The sequence below is a fragment of the Crinia signifera genome, chromosome 2 (assembly GCF_055691185.1).
Source record: "Crinia signifera chromosome 2, ASM5569118v1, whole genome shotgun sequence".
Lineage (NCBI taxonomy): Eukaryota > Metazoa > Chordata > Amphibia > Anura > Myobatrachidae > Crinia > Crinia signifera.
Genome location: NC_139218.1, coordinates 1,014,853 through 1,037,398, shown reverse-complemented (window position 1 = coordinate 1,037,398; position 22,546 = coordinate 1,014,853). Strand labels below are relative to the sequence as shown.

General features: G+C 48.0%; 1 protein-coding gene across 3 annotated transcripts in view; it reads left to right on the top strand.

Annotated features, from left to right (window-relative positions):
- Positions 1-22,546, top strand: part of WDR4 (WDR4 tRNA N7-guanosine methyltransferase non-catalytic subunit) — a 189,701-nt gene that overhangs the window by 17,932 nt on the left and 149,223 nt on the right. For 2 of the 3 annotated variants that reach the window (XM_083171428.1, XM_083171427.1), the window contains exon 4: positions 2,859-3,008. In XM_083171428.1, the coding sequence (XP_083027554.1) occupies positions 2,859-3,008 (150 nt within the window). The remainder of the gene's footprint in view (positions 1-2,858; positions 3,009-22,546) is intronic. The other variant, XM_083171429.1, reaches the window with a different exon arrangement.

Below are 22,546 nucleotides of genomic sequence, written 5' to 3'. Positions count from 1 at the left end.
TATCTGGATGACCTGTTGATCCTGGCTCAATTGCCAGAGGTTCTCCAGGACCATTTGGCCACAGTGGTGACAGTCCTGGAACTTCACGGCTGGATGATAAATTGGCCGAAGTCCTCCATGCTTCCAGTGCGGGCCATAATCCATCTGGGGGCCCAGTTGAATACTGTTCATCAGCGGATCTATCTGCCAGAGGAACATCATAGGATTCTTCAGTCCTGTGTCCGGTGTCTCCTCTCCATCAGGCATGTATCCATTCATTCCTGCCTGATGGTATTGGCCTTCGACATGGTGGAGTATACACAGTTCCAACTGGTCGGGATCCTTCTCCATTATTCAGCTCCACCTGATTGTCTTGTCACCGACTGCACGGATCTCCCTGTTCTGGTGACTTCTAGACCAGAACCTCACAGCGGGGGAGACCGTTTTGTGTTCACCAGTGGACTCTTCTCATCACAGACGCCAGCCTCCGCGGTTGGGGAGCGGTGACAACGATCTTTCCAGGGATTATGAAATGCACAAGAATCCCATCTTTCGATCAATGTCCTTGAATTAAGGGCCCTTGGCCTGGTGAACCCTTGGGTCTGAGGTCACCCCGTGCAAGTCCAGTTGGACAGTGCGACAATGGTGGCTTATGATAACCACCATGGGTGCTCTCAGTCGGGCAGCTATTGCAGAGTCCTCCCGCATCTTTCAATGGTCAGAGTGGAAAATCCCTGCTCTCTCAGCGATCTTTATCCCGAGGGTCCTCAATTGGGAAGCAGACTTTCTAAACCGTCATACTCTGGATGCCAGCGAATGGGCCCTCCATCCGGAGGTGTTCCAGATGTTGGTACACCATTGTGGCAGACCTGAGGTGGACTTGATGGCATCACACCACAACCACAAGGTCACCCTGTACGGGTCCAGGTCTCGCAATGTGGGGGCTTGCATGGTAGATGCCCTGTCAACCCTGTGGCCTTTTGCTCTGATGTACGCCTTTCCCCCTGATCTCGCTCCCCGGGTTCTCGGATCTGCAGGCCGTAACAGTGGCCCTCCGTTCCATCTGCCTCTACGTCCAGACCTGCTCACTCAAGTTCTTTGTCTACATCTGAACCTGCATTGTCTGGCTTTGACGGGGTGGCTGTTGAAACCTCCCTGTTAAGAGCTAAAAGCTTTAACTCAAGGGTCATCTCAACTATGCTCAAGGCCTGCAATCTTACTTCGGCTGGGGCTTACCATCGCATCTGGTGGGCTTACTTTTCCTGGTGTTTCACTCGCCGTTTCAATCCCAGGATTTACCGCTTGGCCAGGATTCTGTCGTTCTTGCAGAAAGGTTTGGAGGCTGTATTGCACTTGTCTTCTTTTAAAAGTACAAGCTTGGGCTCTCTCCATCCTGTTCCACAGGAAGTTGGCAGTATTGCAGGATGTCTGCACTTTCATGCATGTGTCCTCAGGATCCAGCCTTCCTTTGTTCCCCAGGTTGCTCCTTGGGATCTTTCCCTGGTACTCGGGGCTCTTCAGTCCCCCCCCCCCCCCCCCTGTTTGAACCAATAAGGTCAGTGGACCTTTATTGGCTTACCTGGAAAACCGTTTTCTTGTTGGCGATTGCTTCGGCCCGGAGGGTGTCTGACCTATCGGCCATGTCCTGTCAGTAACCTTGCTTCAACCGTTCCTTCTCACCTCCCCAAGGTGGTGTCTAAATTTCATGTCAACCAGGAGATTGTAGTCCCTGCTTTCCGGATGCCTCTCCTGAACAGTCTTCCCTGGATGTGGTCAGTGCTTTGCGCATCTAAGTCTCTATAGAAATTGGACTTTATCTTTGTACTCTACGGATTTCAAGAGAGGTTGGCCTGCTACTAAGCAGACTATTGCCCGTTGGCTTAGATCTGTCATCAAAGCAGGCATACTGTACTTGGTCGCCTCCCTCCTGGTTCCTGTGGGGGCCTGGGCTTATTCCATGAGGTCTGTGGGGGTGTCTTGGGCTGTTAAGGGCTGGTGCAATGGCTGAGCAACTTTTCAAGGTGGCGACTTGGTCGTCCGCCAATACTTTCTTGCGCTTTTACTAATTTCATGCATCTGCCTCCCAGGATTCGTTTTTTGGCGAGTGTGTAATTGCTGCTGCACAGGCGCGTCCCCACCCTTAGATGGCTGCTTTAGGATGTCCCAGCATTAGCCCTGTTGCCCTTGAAGAATGAAATTAGATTTATATCTTAAATCTCTTTCTTGAAGGATGTCAGGGGCCACAGAGTTCCCTCCCTGCCGCGCCTGCTTTAGTTCTGTTACTGTTCTAGTTACCTAGTTCCTCTGTTGTGCGAACTAGGCTGTGTTTCTGTGCTGTGCTTCTGTGCGGCGCTTCTCTTCCTTCTCTCTCATCTCCTGCCTTGGCTTGTTAAAAACTAAGCTTCCGGGCCTGGAGGCGGGGTTGAGGAGGGGAGGAGCCTGGCTGACTGGGAGGAAGAGGATGCTCTCTTACCACTCTACTACCCAGCGTTAGACCTGTGTTTATAAAGAATAATGACTATTCCTTAAGAAGACGAGGTTTAGCACCTGAAACATTGAGAATATGGGGGAAATTTACTAAAGGAAATTTGTAAAAAATAGGTGTATTTGTATTTAGAAATACACTTATTTTTGACATTTACTATCCCGAAAATACGGCAATTCGTATTGATAGCACATCAATACGAATACGAATTGCCCTATTTTCGGGATAGTAAATGTCAAAAATAAGTGTATTTCTAAATACAAATACACCTATTTTTTACAAATTTCCTTTAGTAAATTTCCCTATTCATGTCCATGGCACTCTTTGGCGCGTTCCGTAGTATGTTCTCCAGTGTGGCGTATACTGTGTGTGTAATTTTCTCCTCTCTGCCCAGCAGAGCCGACGCTTCCACCAAGATCTCAGAGACTGATAACATCCTCGCTGCCAACTTCTCCTCTTCGGGAGAATACTTTGCGTTTACAGATGATCGCAAAAGACTTGTCCTGTTCAGGACTGACCCGGTGTGGGAGAAACTCAGTGTGAGGTGAGGCGGCTCTGTGTTCTGTCCTGTGACTCCTCCGACGGCCCTGTGCGCTCTCCTGTGACTCCTCACACGCCCGTGTGCCCTGTCCGGTGACTACTCCGACAACACACGTCGTCTAACTAACCATCACAGCTACCCGAGCAGTACCAACAACACACGTCGTCTAACTAGCCATCACAGCTACCCGAGCAGTGCCACCAGCACACGTCGTCTAACTAGCCATCACAGCTACCCGAGCAGTGCCACCAGCACACGTCGTCTAACTAGCCATCACAGCTACCCGAGCAGTGCCACCAGCACACGTCGTCTAACTAGCCATCACAGCTACCCGAGCAGTGCCACCAGCACACGTCGTCTAACTAGCCATCACAGCTACCCGAGCAGTGCCACCAGCACACGTCGTCTAACTAGCCATCACAGCTACCCGAGCAGTGCCAACAACACACGTCGTCTAACTAGCCATCACAGCTACCCGAGCAGTACCAACAACACACGTCGTCTAACTAGCCATCACAGCTACCCGAGCAGTACCAACAACACACGTCGTCTAACTAGCCATCACAGCTACCCGAGCAGTGCCACCAGCACACGTCGTCTAACTAGCCATCACAGCTACCCGAGCAGTGCCACCAGCACACGTCGTCTAACTAGCCATCACAGCTACCCGAGCAGTGCTAACAACACACGTCGTCTAACTAGCCATCACAGCTACCCGAGCAGTGCCAATAACACATGTCGTCTAACTAGCCATCACAGCTACCCGAGCAGTGCCACCAGCACACGTCGTCTAACTAGCCATCACAGCTACCCGAGCAGTGCCAATAACACACGTCGTCTAACTAGCCATCACAGCTACCCGAGCAGTGCCACCAGCACACGTCGTCTAACTAGCCATCACAGCTACCCGAGCAGTACCAACAACACACGTCGTCTAACTAGCCATCACAGCTACCCGAGCAGTGCCAATAACACATGTCGTCTAACTAGCCATCACAGCTACCCGAGCAGTGCCACCAGCACACGTCGTCTAACTAGCCATCACAGCTACCCGAGCAGTGCCAATAACACATGTCGTCTAACTAGCCATCACAGCTACCCGAGCAGTGCCAATAACACACGTCATCTAACTAGCCATCACAGCTACCCGAGCAGTGCCAATAACACACGTCGTCTAACTAGCCATCACAGCTACCCGAGCAGTGCCACCAGCACACGTCGTCTAACTAGCCATCACAGCTACCCGAGCAGTGCCACCAGCACACGTCGTCTAACTAGCCATCATAGCTACCCGAGCAGTGCCACCAGCACACGTCGTCTAACTAGCCATCATAGCTACCCGAGCAGTGCCACCAGCACACGTCGTCTAACTAGCCATCACAGCTACCCGAGCAGTGCCACCAGCACACGTCGTCTAACTAGCCATCACAGCTACCCGAGCAGCGCCACCAACACACGTCGTCTAACTAGCCATCACAGCTACCCGAGCAGCGCCACCAACACACGTCGTCTAACTAGCCATCACAGCTACCCGAGCAGTGCCACCAGCACACGTTGTCTAACTAGCCATCACAGCTACCCGAGCAGTGCCAATAACACATGTCGTCTAACTAGCCATCACAGCTACCCGAGCAGTGCCACCAGCACACGTCGTCTAACTAGCCATCACAGCTACCCGAGCAGTGCCACCAGCACACATCGTCTAACTAGCCATCACAGCTACCCGAGCAGTACCAACAACACACGTCGTCTAACTAACCATCACAGCTACCCGAGCAGTGCCAATAACACATGTCGTCTAACTAGCCATCACAGCTACCCGAGCAGTGCCAACAACACACGTAGTATAACTAGCCATCACAGCTACCCGAGCAGTGCCAACAACACACGTAGTATAATTAGCCATCACAGCTACCCGAGCAGTGCCACCAGCACACGTCGTCTAACTAGCCATCACAGCTACCCGAGCAGTGCCACCAGCACACATCGTCTAACTAGCCATCACAGCTACCCGAGCAGTACCAACAACACACGTCGTCTAACTAACCATCACAGCTACCCGAGCAGTGCCAATAACACATGTCGTCTAACTAGCCATCACAGCTACCCGAGCAGTGCCAACAACACACGTAGTATAACTAGCCATCACAGCTACCCGAGCAGTGCCAACAACACACGTAGTATAATTAGCCATCACAGCTACCCGAGCAGTGCCACCAGCACACGTCGTCTAACTAGCCATCACAGCTACCCGAGCAGTGCCACCAGCACACGTCGTCTAACTAGCCATCACAGCTACCCGAGCAGTGCCACCAGCACACGTCGTCTAACTAGCCATCACAGCTACCCGAGCAGTGCCACCAGCACACGTCGTCTAACTAGCCATCACAGCTACCCGAGCAGTGCCACCAGCACACGTCGTCTAACTAGCCATCACAGCTACCCGAGCAGTGCCACCAGCACACGTCGTCTAACTAGCCATCACAGCTACCCGAGCAGTGCCACCAGCACACGTCGTCTAACTAGCCATCACAGCTACCCGAGCAGTGCCAACCACACACGTCGTCTAACTAGCCATCACAGCTACCCGAGCAGTGCCACCAGCACACGTCGTCTAACTAGCCATCACAGCTACCCGAGCAGTGCCAACCACACACGTAGTATAACTAGCCATCACAGCTACCCGAGCAGTGCCAACCACACACGTCGTCTAACTAGCCATCACAGCTACCCGAGCAGTGCCAACCACACACGTAGTATAACTAGCCATCACAGCTACCCGAGCAGTGCCACCAGCACACGTCGTCTAACTAGCCATCACAGCTACCCGAGCAGTGCCACCAACACACTGGTAGCCACTGTGGCGACAGGTTGAGACATCAGGTCCCGCTATACTACATGCGGCAGAGTCTGGCACGTCATTTACGCCGCTGGGTAGCCAGTCGCGTGGCAACCACAGACGCTGGGTGGTTACCTAGCGACTGGGACGCTTGGTTAGTGCGCTCAGCCGGGTATCGGGGCTCGGCTGGCTCCCCTGGTGATTGGCCACCTAGGCCTTTTTAATGGAGTCAGTCTAGCACAACCCTGCCAGTGATAGCTTCTGCCTCTTCCCTACCCAGTCCTGGCTGTTTCTGGTCACTTGTCCCTGGAGGATATCTTGTCTGCTCCTTCTCCAGTATCCAGGAGTTCTCTGTGCTGGAGACCTGGTTATCCTGTACCTCTTATTTAGGGTATTACGTGCTTATGCTCATGGGCAACTTTCTGCTTGTGAGACGCCTCTGGGTACTCCAGATTGCGCTGCAGATTGGCGCGATTTCTAGGTGCTTGTGCCGTGAGGGTAGTTCTGCCTCTTAGCGGCGATATTTGATATATTTCATATTTTCTCATATTGTGCTTTTGTGTGGTATCATATTTATGTCCTGCGCAACTGCCCTAATAAACCGGGAAATGCTCATACGTCCATACACTGCCGCCCTCATACGTACGTACGTACATACATACATACATACATACATACGCTGCCTCCCTCATACATCCATACACTGCCTCCCTCATACGTACATACATACATACATACATACATACGCTGCCTCCCTCATACATCCATACACTGCCTCCCTCATACGTACATACATACATACATACATACATACATACACTGCCTCCCTCATACGTACGTACGTACATACATACATACATACGCTGCCTCCCTCATACATACGTACGTAATACATACATATATACGCTGCCTCCCTCCTATATCCATACACTGCCTACCTCATACATACATACACTGCCTACCTCATACATACATACATACATACATACATACATACATACATACATACGCTGCCTCCCTCATACATACGTACGTAATACATACATATATACGCTGCCTCCCTCCTATATCCATACACTGCCTCCCTCATACATCCATACACTGCCTCCCTCATACATACATACATACATACATACATACGCTGCCTCCCTCATACATACTTACGTAATACATACATACATACATACATACATACATACGCTGCCTCCCTCATACATACTTACGTAATACATACATACATACATACGCTGCCTCCCTCATACATACGTACGTAATACATACATATATACGCTGCCTCCCTCCTATATCCATACACTGCCTACCTCATACATACATACACTGCCTACCTCATACATACATACATACATACATACATACGCTGCCTCCCTCATACATACGTACGTAATACATACATATATACGCTGCCTCCCTCCTATATCCATACACTGCCTCCCTCATACATCCATACACTGCCTCCCTCATACATACATACATACATACATACATACATACATACATACATACATACATACGCTGCCTCCCTCATACATACTTACGTAATACATACATATATACGCTGCCTCCCTCCTATATCCATACACTGCCTCCCTCATACATCCATACACTGCCTACCTCATACATACATACATACATACATACATACGCTGCCTCCCTCATACATACGTACGTAATACATACATATATACGCTGCCTCCCTCCTATATCCATACACTGCCTCCCTCATACATCCATACACTGCCTCCCTCATACATACATACATACATACATACATACATACGCTGCCTCCCTCATACATACTTACGTAATACATACATACATACATACATACATACATACATACATACGCTGCCTCCCTCATACATACTTACGTAATACATACATACATACATACATACGCTGCCTCCCTCATACATACGTACGTAATACATACATATATACGCTGCCTCCCTCCTATATCCATACACTGCCTACCTCATACATACATACACTGCCTACCTCATACATACATACATACATACATACATACGCTGCCTCCCTCATACATACGTACGTAATACATACATATATACGCTGCCTCCCTCCTATATCCATACACTGCCTCCCTCATACATCCATACACTGCCTCCCTCATACATACATACATACATACATACATACATACATACGCTGCCTCCCTCATACATACTTACGTAATACATACATATATACGCTGCCTCCCTCCTATATCCATACACTGCCTCCCTCATACATCCATACACTGCCTACCTCATACATACATACATACATACATACATACGCTGCCTCCCTCATACATACATACATACTGTACATACATACGCTGCCTCCCTCCTATATCCATACACTGCCTCCCTCATACATTCATACATACATACATACATACATACATACATACATACATACATACATACATACATACATACACTGCCTCCCTCACATACATACATACATATGCTGCCTCCCTCACATACATACATACATACATACATACATATGCTGCCTCCCATACATACATACATACATACATACATACATACATATGCTGCCTCCCTCATACGTAAATACATACATACATATGCTGCCTCCCTCGTACGTACGTACATACATACATACGCTGCCTCCCTCATACGTAAATACATACATACATATGCTGCCTCCCTCACATACATACATACATACATACATACATACATACATAAATATGCTGCCTTCCATACATACATACATCCATATGCTGCCTCCTACATACATACATACATACATATGCTGCCTCCCTCATACGTACGTACATACATACATACATACATACATATGCTGCCTCCCTCATACGTAAATACATACATACATACATACATACATATGCTGCCTCCCTCGTACGTACGTACATACATACATACATACGCTGCCTCCCTCGTACGTAAATACATACATACATATGCTGCCTCCCTCACACATACATACATACATATATACATACATACATACATACATATGCTGCCTTCCATACATACATATATATGCTGCCTTCCTCATACATATATACATATGCTGCCTCCTACATACATACATACATACATACATACATACATACATACATACGCTGCCTCCCTCATACGTGCATACATACATACATACATACATACATATGCTGCCTCCCTCACATACATACATACATACATACATACATACATAAATATGCTGCCTTCCTCACATACATACATACATACATACATATGCTGCCTCCCTCATATATCCATTCACTGCCTTCCTCATACATCCATATGCTGCCACATACATACATACATACATACATACATACTTTATTATTATTTTATTTATAAGGTGCCACAAGTGTTTCGCAGCGCCGTACAAAGGAACAATACAGGGAGACAAAGCTTGGAATAACATTGAATAAATAACAAAAATACAGTACAAATAAAGAGCACCACAGTTCAATACACATTACAGCTTTAATGTAAGTAGTGAGGACCCAATCAACATACAACTAGAGGCTTGAGGCCAATGATGGAGATGAGTATGAAGATGGTCACTGAGTCTTGGAGTAAAGGAGAGCTGTGAGTGAAATGTGAAGAGACGTGGGCTTTGATAACAGGAGGGAAGAGGGCCCTACTCGGAGGAGCTTACAATCTAGTAGGAAGGGGAGACAGACAGATTACAAGAGGTACAAGCGAGGGGGTGGTGGTTAGATAGCAGGATGTAAACAGGCAAGGGGTCGGAGAACCAGCTTGTTTATGCAGTGGAAGGGTACGCTTTGATAAATAGGTGAGTTTTCAGTGCCCGTTTGAAGCTTTTCAAGGTCGGGGAGAGTCTAATGGAGCGAGGGAGTGCGTTCCACTGAAGGGGTGCAGCACGGGCAAAGTCCTGTACTCTAGCATGGGAAGCAGTGATCAGGGTGGAGGAGAGACGACAGTCGTCAGCTGACTGTAGAGGGCGGGAGGGTGTATGAATGGAGATGAGGTTAGAGATATATGGAGCAATGGAATTAGAGATGGCCCTGTATGTGAGTGTGAGGTGTTTGAAGAGGATTCTGTAGGGGAATGGAAGCCAGTGCAGATTTTGTTAAAGGGGAGTGGCAGAATTAGAGCGGCGGGAGAGGAAGATAAGCCTGGCTGCAGCGTTGAGGACAAATTGGAGAGGAGCTAGTTGGGATTGAGCGAGGCCAGTGAGAAGAGCATTACAGTAGTCAAGCCGTGAGATGACCAATGAGTGGATGATCAGCTTAGTTGCACTCTGTGAGAGAAAGGGCCTGATGCGAGCAATGTTGCGTAACTGGAACAGGCAAGAATGGGCCAGGGCTTGGATGTGGGGTGCAAAGGAGAGGGAGGAGTCAAGAGTGACACCCAGGCAGCGGAGTTGGGGAACGGAGGAGATGATGGTGGTGTTAACAGTGATAGAGATATTAGTAGGGGGCATAGCTCTGGGTGGGGGAAAGATATTAAGTTTGGTTTTGTCCATATTCAGCTTCAGAGATCGCTCAGACATCCAGGGGGAGATGGCAGAGAGGCAGCTGGAAACCTGAGAGAAAACAGTGGGGGACAGATCAGGAGAGGAGAGGTAGATTTGGGTGTCATCAGCATAGAGGTGATATTGGAAGCCAAAGGAGTTAATGAGTGCACCCAGAGAGGAGGTGTACAGAGAGAACAGAAGGGGGCCAAGGACGGAACCCTGAGGGACCCCGACAGGAAGGATAGAAGGTGGTGAGGTAGAGCCAGAGGCAGAGACTGAGAAGGAACGGTTGAAGAGGTAAGAGGAAAACCAGTTGAAGACTGTGCCAGAGAGGCCAATGTTTTGGAGTGTGTGGAGGAGGAGAGGGTGATAGGTCCAAAAGGATAAGCAGGGAGAAGTGACCCTTGGATTTAGCTGACAGCAGGTCATTGGTGACTTTCACTAGGGCAGTCTCAGTGGAATGAAGTGGGCGAAAGCCAGATTGAAGGGGATCAAGGATGGAGTGGTCAGACAAGTAGCTGGTGAGACGCCTGTAAACCAGCCGTTCTAGTATTTTAGAGGCAAATGGGAGAAGAGAGATAGGGCGGTAGCTTGTGGGAGATAAAGGGTCCACATTTGTTTTTTTAAGAATAGGCGGTGCAGGTGCGAAGTAGTGTTGAAAGTTTCAAAGAGACGTCAGGGATTGGAGGAATGGGAAGAGATGAGAGATTTGAAGAAAGATTGTTTGGTAGAGGAGAGAGCAGCGCTGTAGGAGGAGAGAATAAACTTGAAATGGAGGAAGTCTGCCAGAGAGTGAGATTTCCTCCAGAGGCGTTCAGCAGAGCGTGCACATTTTTGCAAGAATCGTGTTATTTTTTTGTGCCAGGGTTGGGGTTTAGAGCGTCGGAGGGGGAAAGTGTGGAGGGGGGCTACAGAGTCGAGAGCAGAGGTGAGAGAAGAGTAATAGAAAGAGGCAGCCTGGTTGGGGCAAGTCATGGTTGAGAGAGGAGAGAGGAAAGTCTCCAGGGAAGACAGGACAATAGGGTCAAGAGAACCTAGGTTACGTCTGGTGACTGTGGGTCTGGGCAATGAGGGGAGGATGAGAGGGTGAAAGAGAGCAGATTGTGGTCAGAGAGTGGGAAGGAAGAATTAGAGAAATCAGAGCGATTACACTGGTGGGTGAAGACTAGGTCAAGGGAGTGTCCGAGATTATGAGTGGGGGTAAAGGTCTATTGAGAAAGTCCAAAGGAGGTGGTAAGGTCAAGCAGATTAGAGGAGGCAGCATTATTGATGTCAATAGGAATGTTAAAGTCACCGAGGATGATAGAGGGGAGGTCAGAGGCAAGAAAGTGTGGAAGCCACGCAGCAAAGTTATCAAGGAAAGGGGAGCAGGGGCCAGGGGGGCGGTAGATTACAGCCACAAGGAGGTGAATGGGGTAGAAGAGGCGGATAGTGTGTACCTCAAAGGTGGAGAATGTGAGGGAGGGCTCAGGTGGGATGACGCGGAAAGTGCAATTGCTGGAGAGGAGGATGCCCACTCCTCCACCCTGGCGGCCATCAGGTCTGACCGAGTGTGTGAAGGAGAGGCCTCCATAAGATAGGGCTGCAGGGGAGGTAGTGTCAGAGGAGGAGAGCCAGGTTTCGGTGATGGCGAGAAGGTTATAAAAGTGAGAGATAAAGAGGTCGTGGATAGTAGGGAGCTTGTTGCAGACTGATCTAGCATTCCAGAGAGCACAGGAGAAAGGAAGGGAGGGGACAGGTGAGATAGTAATTAGGTTGTGTGGGTTGTGGGTGCATGTGAGAGGTGTGGAAGTTAAGAGGGGGTGAGACCTGACAGCGAGGACTGGTATGGGACTGGATCGAGGAGCCATATTTCTGTGTAAAAATGTTTAGAGTAGTGATCTAGAATGAGGTTGGAGTGGTCTAGAATGAGCGGTGAGAAGGTGATGTACTGGAAGTGTGGGGAGCCTACAGGAAGTATAGTTAGTGTATAAGTGAGACAGAAGCAGTGTGTGACAGCATTTAGGTCAGTGTGGAGATCAGTGTCCAGGTTGTGCAGAGTAGTGATATAGAATGAGGTTGGAGTGGCCTAGAATGAGCAGTGAGAAGGTGATGTACTGGAAGCGTGGGGAGCCTACAGGTGAGGTGAGGTGTATAGGTGAGACAGAAGCAGTGTGTGACAGCATTTAGTTCAGTGTGGAGATCAGTGTCCAGGTTGTGCAGAGTAGTGATATAGAATGAGGTTGGAGTGGTCTAGAATGAGCAGTGAGAAGGTGATGTACTGGAAGCGTGGAGAGCCTACAGGAAGTATAGGTAATGTATAAGTGAGACAGAAGCAGTGCGTGACAGCATTTAGTTCAGTATGGAGATCAGTGTCCAGGTTGTGCAGAGTAGTGATATAGAATGAGGTTGGAGTGGTCTAGAATGAGTAGTGAGAAGGTGATGTACTGGAAGCGTGGAGAGCCTACAGGAAGTATAGGTAATGTATAAGTGAGACAGAAGCAGTGTGTGACAGCATTTAGTTCAGTGTGGAGATCAGTGTCCAGGTTGTGCAGAGTAGTGATATAGAATGAGGTTAGAGTGGTCTAGAATGAGCGGTGAGAAGGTGATGTACTGGAAGTGTGGGGAGCCTACAGGAAGTATAGGTAATGTATACGTGAGACAGAAGCAGTGTGTGACAGCATTTAGGTCAGTATGGAGATCAGTGTCCAGGTTGATCAGAGTAGTGATATAGAATGAGGTTAGAGTGGTCTAGAATGAGTAGTGAGAAGGAGATGTACTGGAAGCGTGGGGAGCCTACAAGTGAGGTGAGGTGTGTAGGTGAGACAGAAGCAGTGTGTGACAGCATTTAGTTCAGTGTGGAGATCAGTGTCCAGGTTGTGCAGAGTAGTGATATAGAATGAGGTTGGAGTGGCCTAGAATGAGCGGTGAGAAGGTGATGTACTGGAAGCGTGGGGAGCCTACAGGTGAGGTGAGGTGTATACGTGAGACAGAAGCAGTGTGTGACAGCATTTAGTTCAGTGTGGAGATCAGTGTCCAGGTTGTGCAGAGTAGTGATATAGAATGAGGTTAGAGTGGCCTAGAATGAGTAGTGAGAAGGTGATGTACTGGAAGCGTGGAGAGCCTACAGGAAGTATAGGTAATGTATAAGTGAGACAGAAGCAGTGTGTGACAGCATATAGTTCAGTGTGGAGATCAGTGTCCAGGCTGATCAGAGTAGTGATATAGAATGAGGTTAGAGTGGTCTAGAATGAGCGGTGAGAAGGTGATGTACTGGAAGCGTGGAGAGCCTACAGGTGAGGTGAGGTGTATAAGTGAGACAGAAGCAGTGTGTGACAGCATTTAGTTCGGTGTGGAGATCAGTGTCCAGGTTGTGCAGAGTAGTGATATAGAATGAGGTTGGAGTGGCCTAGAATGAGCGGTGAGAAGGTGATGTACTGGAAGCGTGGGGAGCCTACAGGTGAGGTGAGGTGTATACGTGAGACAGAAGCAGTGTGTGACAGCATTTAGTTCAGTGTGGAGATCAGTGTCCAGGTTGTGCAGAGTAGTGATATAGAATGAGGTTAGAGTGGCCTAGAATGAGTAGTGAGAAGGTGATGTACTGGAAGCGTGGAGAGCCTACAGGAAGTATAGGTAATGTATAAGTGAGACAGAAGCAGTGTGTGACAGCATATAGTTCAGTGTGGAGATCAGTGTCCAGGCTGATCAGAGTAGTGATATAGAATGAGGTTAGAGTGGTCTAGAATGAGCGGTGAGAAGGTGATGTACTGGAAGCGTGGAGAGCCTACAGGTGAGGTGAGGTGTATAAGTGAGACAGAAGCAGTGTGTGACAGCATTTAGTTCGGTGTGGAGATCAGTGTCCAGGTTGTGCAGAGTAGTGATATAGAATGAGGTTAGAGTGGCCTAGAATGAGCAGTGAGAAGGTGATGTACTGGAAGCGTGGGGAGCCTACAGGAAGTATAGGTAATGTATACGTGAGACAAGCAGTGTGTGACAGCATTTAGTTCAGTATGGAGATCAGTGTCCAGGTTGTGCAGAGTAGTGATATAGAATGAGGTTGGAGTGGCCTAGAATGAGTAGTAAGAAGGTGATGTACTGGAAGCGTGGAGAGCCTACAGGAAGTATAGTTAGTGTATACGTGAGACAGAAGCAGTGTGTGACAGCATTTAGTTCAGTGTGGAGATCAGTGTCCAGGTTGTGCAGAGTAGTGATATAGAATGAGGTTGGAGTGGCCTTGAATGAGTAGTGAGAAGGTGATGTACTGGAAGCGTGGAGAGCCTACAGGTGAGGTGAGGTGTATAAGTGAGACAGAAGCAGTGTGTGACAGCATTTAGGTCAGTGTGGAAATCAGTGTCCAGGTTGTGCAGAGTAGTGATATAGAATGAGGTTGGAGTGGTCTAGAATGAATAGTGAGAAGGTGATGTACTGGAAGCGTGGAGAGCCTACAGGAAGTATAGTTAGTGTATAAGTGAGACAGAAGCAGTGTGTGACAGCATTTAGTTCAGTGTGGAGATCAGTGTCCAGGTTGTGCAGAGTAGTGATATAGAATGAGGTTGAAATGGCCTAGAATGAGCGGTGAGAAGGTGATGTACTGGAAGCGTGGAGAGCCTACAGGAAGTATAGTTAGTGTATACGTGAGACAGAAGCAGTGTGTGACAGCATTTAGTTCAGTATGGAGATCAGTGTCCAGGTTGATCAGAGTAGTGATATAGAATGAGGTTGGAGTGGCCTAGAATGAGCGGTGAGAAGGTGATGTACTGGAAGCGTGGGGAGCCTACAGGTGAGGTGAGGTGTATAGGTGAGACAGAAGCAGTGTGTGACAGCATTTAGTTCAGTGTGGAGATCAGTGTCCAGGTTGTGCAGAGTAGTGATATAGAATGAGGTTAGAGTGGCCTAGAATGAGCAGTGAGAAGGTGATGTACTGGAAGAGTGGGGAGCCTACAGGAAGTATAGGTAATGTATACGTGAGACAGAAGCAGTGTGTGACAGCATTTAGGTCAGTGTGGAGATCAGTGTCCAGGTTGTGCAGAGTAGTGATATAGAATGAGGTTGGAGTGGTCTAGAATGAGTAGTGAGAAGGTGAGATACTGGAAGCGTGGAGCGCCTACAGGAAGTATAGGTAATGTATACGTGAGACAAGCAGTGTGTGACAGCATTTAGGTCAGTATTGAGATCAGTGTCCAGGTTGTGCAGAGTAGTGATATAGAATGAGGTTGGAGTGGTCTAGAATGAGTAGTGAGAAGGTGAGATACTGGAAGCGTGGAGCGCCTACAGGAAGTATAGGTAATGTATGAGGGAGACAGAAGCAGTGTGTGACAGCATTTAGGTCAGTGTGGAGATCAGTGTCCAGGTTGTGCAGAGTAGAGATATAGAATGAGGTTGGAGTGGCCTAGAATGAGTAGTGAGAAGGTGATGTACTGGAAGCGTGGAGAGCCTACAGGAAGTATAGGTAATGTATAAGTGAGACAGAAGCAGTGTGTGACAGCATTTAGTTCAGTGTGGAGATCAGTGTCCAGGTTGTGCAGAGTAGTGATATAGAATGAGGTTGGAGTGGTCTAGAATGAGTAGTGCGAAGGTGATGTGCTGGAAGCGTGGAGAGCCTACAGGAAGTATAGTTAGTGTATACGTGAGACAGAAGCAGTGTGTGACAGCATTTAGGTCAGTGTGGAGATCAGTGTCCAGGTTGTGCAGAGTAGTGATATAGAATGAGGTTAGAGTGGTCTAGAATGAGCAGTGAGAAGGTGATGTACTGGAAGCGTGGAGAGCCTACAGGAAGTATAGGTAATGTATAAGTGAGACAGAAGCAGTGTGTGACAGCATATAGGTCAGTATGGAGATCAGTGTCCAGGTTGTGCAGAGTAGTGATATAGAATGAGGTTAGAGTGGTCTAGAATGAGCGGTGAGAAGGTGATGTACTGGAAGCGTGGGGAGCCTACAGGTGAGGTGAGGTGAGGTGTATAGGTGAGACAGAAGCAGTGTGTGACAGCATTTAGTTCAGTGTGGAGATCAGTGTCCAGGTTGATCAGAGTAGTGATATAGAATGAGGTTGGAGTGGCCTAGAATGAGTAGTGAGAAGGTGATGTACTGGAAGGGTGGAGCGCCTACAGGAAGTATAGTTAATGTATAAGTGAGACAGAAGCAGTGTGTGACAGCATTTAGTTCAGTGTGGAGATCAGTGTCCAGGTTGATCAGAGTAGTGATATAGAATGAGGTTGGAGTGGCCTAGAATGAGTAGTGAGAAGGTGAGATACTGGAAGCGTGGGGAGCCTACAGGAAGTATAGGTAATGTATACGTGAGACAGAAGCAGTGTGTGACAGCATTTAGTTCAGTATGGAGATCAGTGTCCAGGTTGATCAGAGTAGTGATATAGAATGAGGTTGGAGTGGCCTAGAATGAGCGGTGAGAAGGTGATGTACTGGAAGCGTGGGGAGCCTACAGGTGAGGTGAGATGTATAGGTGAGACAGAAGCAGTGTGTGACAGCATTTAGTTCAGTGTGGAGATCAGTGTCCAGGTTGTGCAGAGTAGTGATATAGAATGAGGTTGGAGTGGCCTAGAATGAGCAGTGAGAAGGTGATGTACTGGAAGCGTGGAGAGCCTACAGGAAGTATAGGTAATGTATACGTGAGACAGAAGCAGTGTGTGGCAGCATTTAGGTCAGTGTGGAGATCAGTGTCCAGGTTGTGCAGAGTAGTGATATAGAATGAGGTTGGAGTGGCCTAGAATGAGTGGTGAGAAGGTGATGTACTGGAAGCGTGGAGAGCCTACAGGAAGTATAGGTAATGTATAAGTGAGACAGAAGCAGTGCGTGACAGCATATAGATCAGCATGGAGGTCAGTGTCCAGGTTGTGCAGAGTAGTGATATAGAATGAGGTTGGAGTGGTCTAGAATGAATAGTGAGAAGGTGATGTACTGGAAGCGTGGGGAGCCTACAGGTGAGGTGAGGTGTATAGGTGAGACAGAAGCAGTGTGTGACAGCATTTAGTTCAGTGTGGAGATCAGTGTCCAGGTTGATCAGAGTAGTGATATAGAATGAGGTTGGAGTGGCCTAGAATGAGCAGTGAGAAGGTGATGTGCTGGAAGCGTGGAGCGCCTACAGGAAGTATAGGTAATGTATACGTGAGACAGAAGCAGTGTGTGACAGCATTTAGGTCAGTGTGGAGATCAGTGTCCAGGTTGTGCAGAGTAGTAATATAGAATGAGGTTGGAGTGGCCTAGAATGAGTGGTGAGAAGGTGATGTACTGGAAGCGTGGAGAGCCTACAGGAAGTATAGGTAATGTATACGTGAGACAGAAGCAGTGTGTGGCAGCATTTAGTGCAGTGTGGAGATCAGTGTCCATGTTGTGCAGAGTAGTGCTATAGAATGAGGTTGGAGTGGCCTAGAATGAGCAGTGAGAAGGTGATGTACTGGAAGCGTGGAGAGCCTACAGGAAGTATAGGTAATGTATAAGTGAGACAGAAGCAGTGTGTGACAGCATTTAGTTCAGTGTGGAGATCAGTGTCCAGGTTGTGCAGAGTAGTGATATAGAATGAGGTTGGAGTGGCCTAGAATGAGCGGTGCGAAGGTGATGTGCTGGAAGCGTGGAGAGCCTACAGGAAGTATAGGTAATGTATAAGTGAGACAGAAGCAGTGTGTGACAGCATTTAGGTCAGTATGGAGATCAGTGTCCAGGTTGTGCAGAGTAGTGATATAGAATGAGGTTGGAGTGGCCTAGAATGAGCGGTGAGAAGGTGATGTACTGGAAGCGTGGAGAGCCTACAGGAAGTATAGGTAATGTATAAGTGAGACAGAAGCAGTGTGTGACAGTATTTAGGTCAGTATGGAGATCAGTGTCCAGGTTGATCAGAGTAGTGATATAGAATGAGGTTGGAGTGGCCTAGAATGAGCGGTGAGAAGGTGATGTACTGGAAGCGTGGGGAGCCTACAGGTGAGGTGAGATGTATAGGTGAGACAGAAGCAGTGTGTGACAGCATTTAGTTCAGTGTGGAGATCAGTGTCCAGGTTGTGCAGAGTAGTGATATAGAATGAGGTTAGAGTGGCCTAGAATGAGCGGTGAGAAGGTGATGTACTGGAAGCGTGGAGAGCCTACAGGAAGTATAGGTAATGTATAAGTGAGACAGAAGCAGTGTGTGACAGCATTTAGTTCAGTGTGGAGATCAGTGTCCAGGTTGTGCAGAGTAGTGATCTAGAATGAGGTTGGAGTGGTCTAGAATGAATAGTGAGAAGGTGATGTACTGGAAGCGTGGGGAGCCTACAGGTGAGGTGAGGTGTATAGGTGAGACAGAAGCAGTGTGTGACAGCATTTAGTTCAGTATGGAGATCAGTGTCCAGGTTGATCAGAGTAGTGATATAGAATGAGGTTGGAGTGGCCTAGAATGAGCGGTGAGAAGGTGATGTACTGGAAGCGTGGGGAGCCTACAGGTGAGATGTATAGGTGAGACAGAAGCAGTGTGTGACAGCATTTAGTTCAGTGTGGAGATCAGTGTCCAGGTTGTGCAGAGTAGTGATATAGAATGAGGTTGGAGTGGCCTAGAATGAGCGGTGAGAAGGTGATGTGCTGGAAGCGTGGAGCGCCTACAGGAAGTATAGGTAATGTATAAGTGAGACAGAAGCAGTGTGTGACAGCATTTAGGTCAGTGTGGAGATCAGTGTCCAGGTTGTGCAGAGTAGTGATATAGAATGAGGTTGGAGTGGCCTAGAATGAGCGGTGAGAAGGTGATGTACTGGAAGCGTGGAGAGCCTACAGGAAGTATAGGTAATGTATAAGTGAGACAGAAGCAGTGTGTGACAGCATTTAGTTCAGTGTGGAGATCAGTGTCCAGGTTGTGCAGAGTAGTGATATAGAATGAGGTTGGAGTGGCCTAGAATGAGCGGTGAGAAGGTGATGTACTGGAAGCGTGGAGAGCCTACAGGAAGTATAGGTAATGTATAAGTGAGACAGAAGCAGTGTGTGACAGCATTTAGGTCAGTATGGAGATCAGTGTCCAGGTTGATCAGAGTAGTGATATAGAATGAGGTTGGAGTGGCCTAGAATGAGCGGTGAGAAGGTGATGTACTGGAAGCGTGGGGAGCCTACAGGTGAGGTGAGATGTATAGGTGAGACAGAAGCAGTGTGTGACAGCATTTAGTTCAGTGTGGAGATCAGTGTCCAGGTTGTGCAGAGTAGTGATATAGAATAAGGTTAGAGTGGCCTAGAATGAGCGGTGAGAAGGTGATGTACTGGAAGCGTGGAGAGCCTACAGGAAGTATAGGTAATGTATAAGTGAGACAGAAGCAGTGTGTGGCAGCATTTAGGTCAGTGTGGAGATCAGTGTCCAGGTTGTGCAGAGTAGTGATATAGAATGAGGTTAGAGTGGCCTAGAATGAGTAGTGAGAAGGTGATGTACTGGAAGCGTGGGGAGCCTACAGGTGAGGTGAGGTGTATAGGTGAGACAGAAGCAGTGTGTGACAGCATTTAGTTCAGTATGGAGATCAGTGTCCAGGTTGATCAGAGTAGTGATATAGAATGAGGTTGGAGTGGCCTAGAATGAGCGGTGAGAAGGTGATGTACTGGAAGCGTGGGGAGCCTACAGGTGAGGTGAGATGTATAGGTGAGACAGAAGCAGTGTGTGACAGCATTTAGTTCAGTGTGGAGATCAGTGTCCAGGTTGTGCAGAGTAGTGATATAGAATGAGGTTGGAGTGGCCTAGAATGAGCAGTGAGAAGGTGATGTACTGGAAGCGTGGAGAGCCTACAGGAAGTATAGGTAATGTATAAGTGAGACAGAAGCAGTGTGTGACAGCATTTAGGTCAGTATGGAGATCAGTGTCCAGGTTGTGCAGAGTAGTGATATAGAATGAGGTTGGAGTGGCCTAGAATGAGTAGTGAGAAGGTGATGTGCTGGAAGCGTGGAGCGCCTACAGGAAGTATAGGTAATGTATAAGTGAGACAGAAGCAGTGTGTGACAGCATTTAGGTCAGTGTGGAGATCAGTGTCCAGGTTGTGCAGAGTAGTGATATAGAATGAGGTTGGAGTGGCCTAGAATGAGCGGTGAGAAGGTGATGTACTGGAAGCGTGGAGAGCCTACAGGAAGTATAGGTAATGTATAAGTGAGACAGAACAGTGTGTGACAGCATTTAGGTCAGTATGGAGATCAGTGTCCAGGTTGTGCAGAGTAGTGATATAGAATGAGGTTGGAGTGGCCTAGAATGAGCCGTGAGAAGGTGATGTACTGGAAGCGTGGAGAGCCTACAGGAAGTATAGGTAATGTATAAGTGAGACAGAAGCAGTGTGTGACAGCATTTAGGTCAGTATGGAGATCAGTGTCCAGGTTGATCAGAGTAGTGATATAGAATGAGGTTGGAGTGGCCTAGAATGAGCGGTGAGAAGGTGATGTACTGGAAGCGTGGGGAGCCTACAGGTGAGGTGAGATGTATAGGTGAGACAGAAGCAGTGTGTGACAGCATTTAGTTCAGTGTGGAGATCAGTGTCCAGGTTGTGCAGAGTAGTGATATAGAATGAGGTTGGAGTGGCCTAGAATGAGCGGTGAGAAGGTGATGTACTGGAAGCGTGGAGAGCCTACAGGAAGTATAGGTAATGTATAAGTGAGACAGAAGCAGTGTGTGGCAGCATTTAGGTCAGTGTGGAGATCAGTGTCCAGGTTGTGCAGAGTAGTGATATAGAATGAGGTTAGAGTGGCCTAGAATGAGTAGTGAGAAGGTGATGTACTGGAAGCGTGGGGAGCCTACAGGTGAGGTGAGGTGTATAGGTGAGACAGAAGCAGTGTGTGACAGCATTTAGTTCAGTATGGAGATCAGTGTCCAGGTTGATCAGAGTAGTGATATAGAATGAGGTTGGAGTGGCCTAGAATGAGCGGTGAGAAGGTGATGTACTGGAAGCGTGGGGAGCCTACAGGTGAGGTGAGATGTATAGGTGAGACAGAAGCAGTGTGTGACAGCATTTAGTTCAGTGTGGAGATCAGTGTCCAGGTTGTGCAGAGTAGTGATATAGAATGAGGTTGGAGTGGCCTAGAATGAGCAGTGAGAAGGTGATGTACTGGAAGCGTGGAGAGCCTACAGGAAGTATAGGTAATGTATACGTGAGACAGAAGCAGTGTGTGGCAGCATTTAGGTCAGTGTGTAGATCAGTGTCCAGGTTGTGCAGAGTAGTGATATAGAATGAGGTTGGAGTGGCCTAGAATGAGTGGTGAGAAGGTGATGTACTGGAAGCGTGGAGAGCCTACAGGAAGTATAGGTAATGTATAAGTGAGACAGAAGCAGTGCGTGACAGCATATAGATCAGCATGGAGGTCAGTGTCCAGGTTGTGCAGAGTAGTGATATAGAATGAGGTTGGAGTGGTCTAGAATGAATAGTGAGAAGGTGATGTACTGGAAGCGTGGGGAGCCTACAGGAAGTATAGTTAGTGTATACGTGAGACAGAAGCAGTGTGTGACAGCATTTAGTTCAGTATGGAGATCAGTGTCCAGGTTGATCAGAGTAGTGATATAGAATGAGGTTGGAGTGGCCTAGAATGAGCGGTGAGAAGGTGATGTACTGGAAGCGTGGGGAGCCTACAGGTGAGGTGAGGTGTATAGGTGAGACAGAAGCAGTGTGTGACAGCATTTAGTTCAGTGTGGAGATCAGTGTCCAGGTTGATCAGAGTAGTGATATAGAATGAGGTTGGAGTGGCCTAGAATGAGCAGTGAGAAGGTGATGTACTGGAAGCGTGGAGAGCCTACAGGAAGTATAGGTAATGTATGAGGGAGACAGAAGCAGTGTGTGACAGCATTTAGTTCAGTGTGGAGATCAGTGTCCAGGTTGTGCAGAGTAGTGATATAGAATGAGGTTGGAGTGGCCTAGAATGAGCGGTGAGAAGGTGATGTACTGGAAGCGTGGAGAGCCTACAGGAAGTATAGGTAATGTATACGTGAGACAGAAGCAGTGTGTGACAGCATTTAGGTCAGTGTGGAGATCAGTGTCCAGGTTGTGCAGAGTAGTAATATAGAATGAGGTTGGAGTGGCCTAGAATGAGTGGTGAGAAGGTGATGTACTGGAAGCGTGGAGAGCCTACAGGAAGTATAGGTAATGTATACGTGAGACAGAAGCAGTGTGTGACAGCATTTAGTGCAGTGTGGAGATCAGTGTCCAGGTTGTGCAGAGTAGTGATATAGAATGAGGTTGGAGTGGCCTAGAATGAGCAGTGAGAAGGTGATGTACTGGAAGCGTGGAGAGCCTAC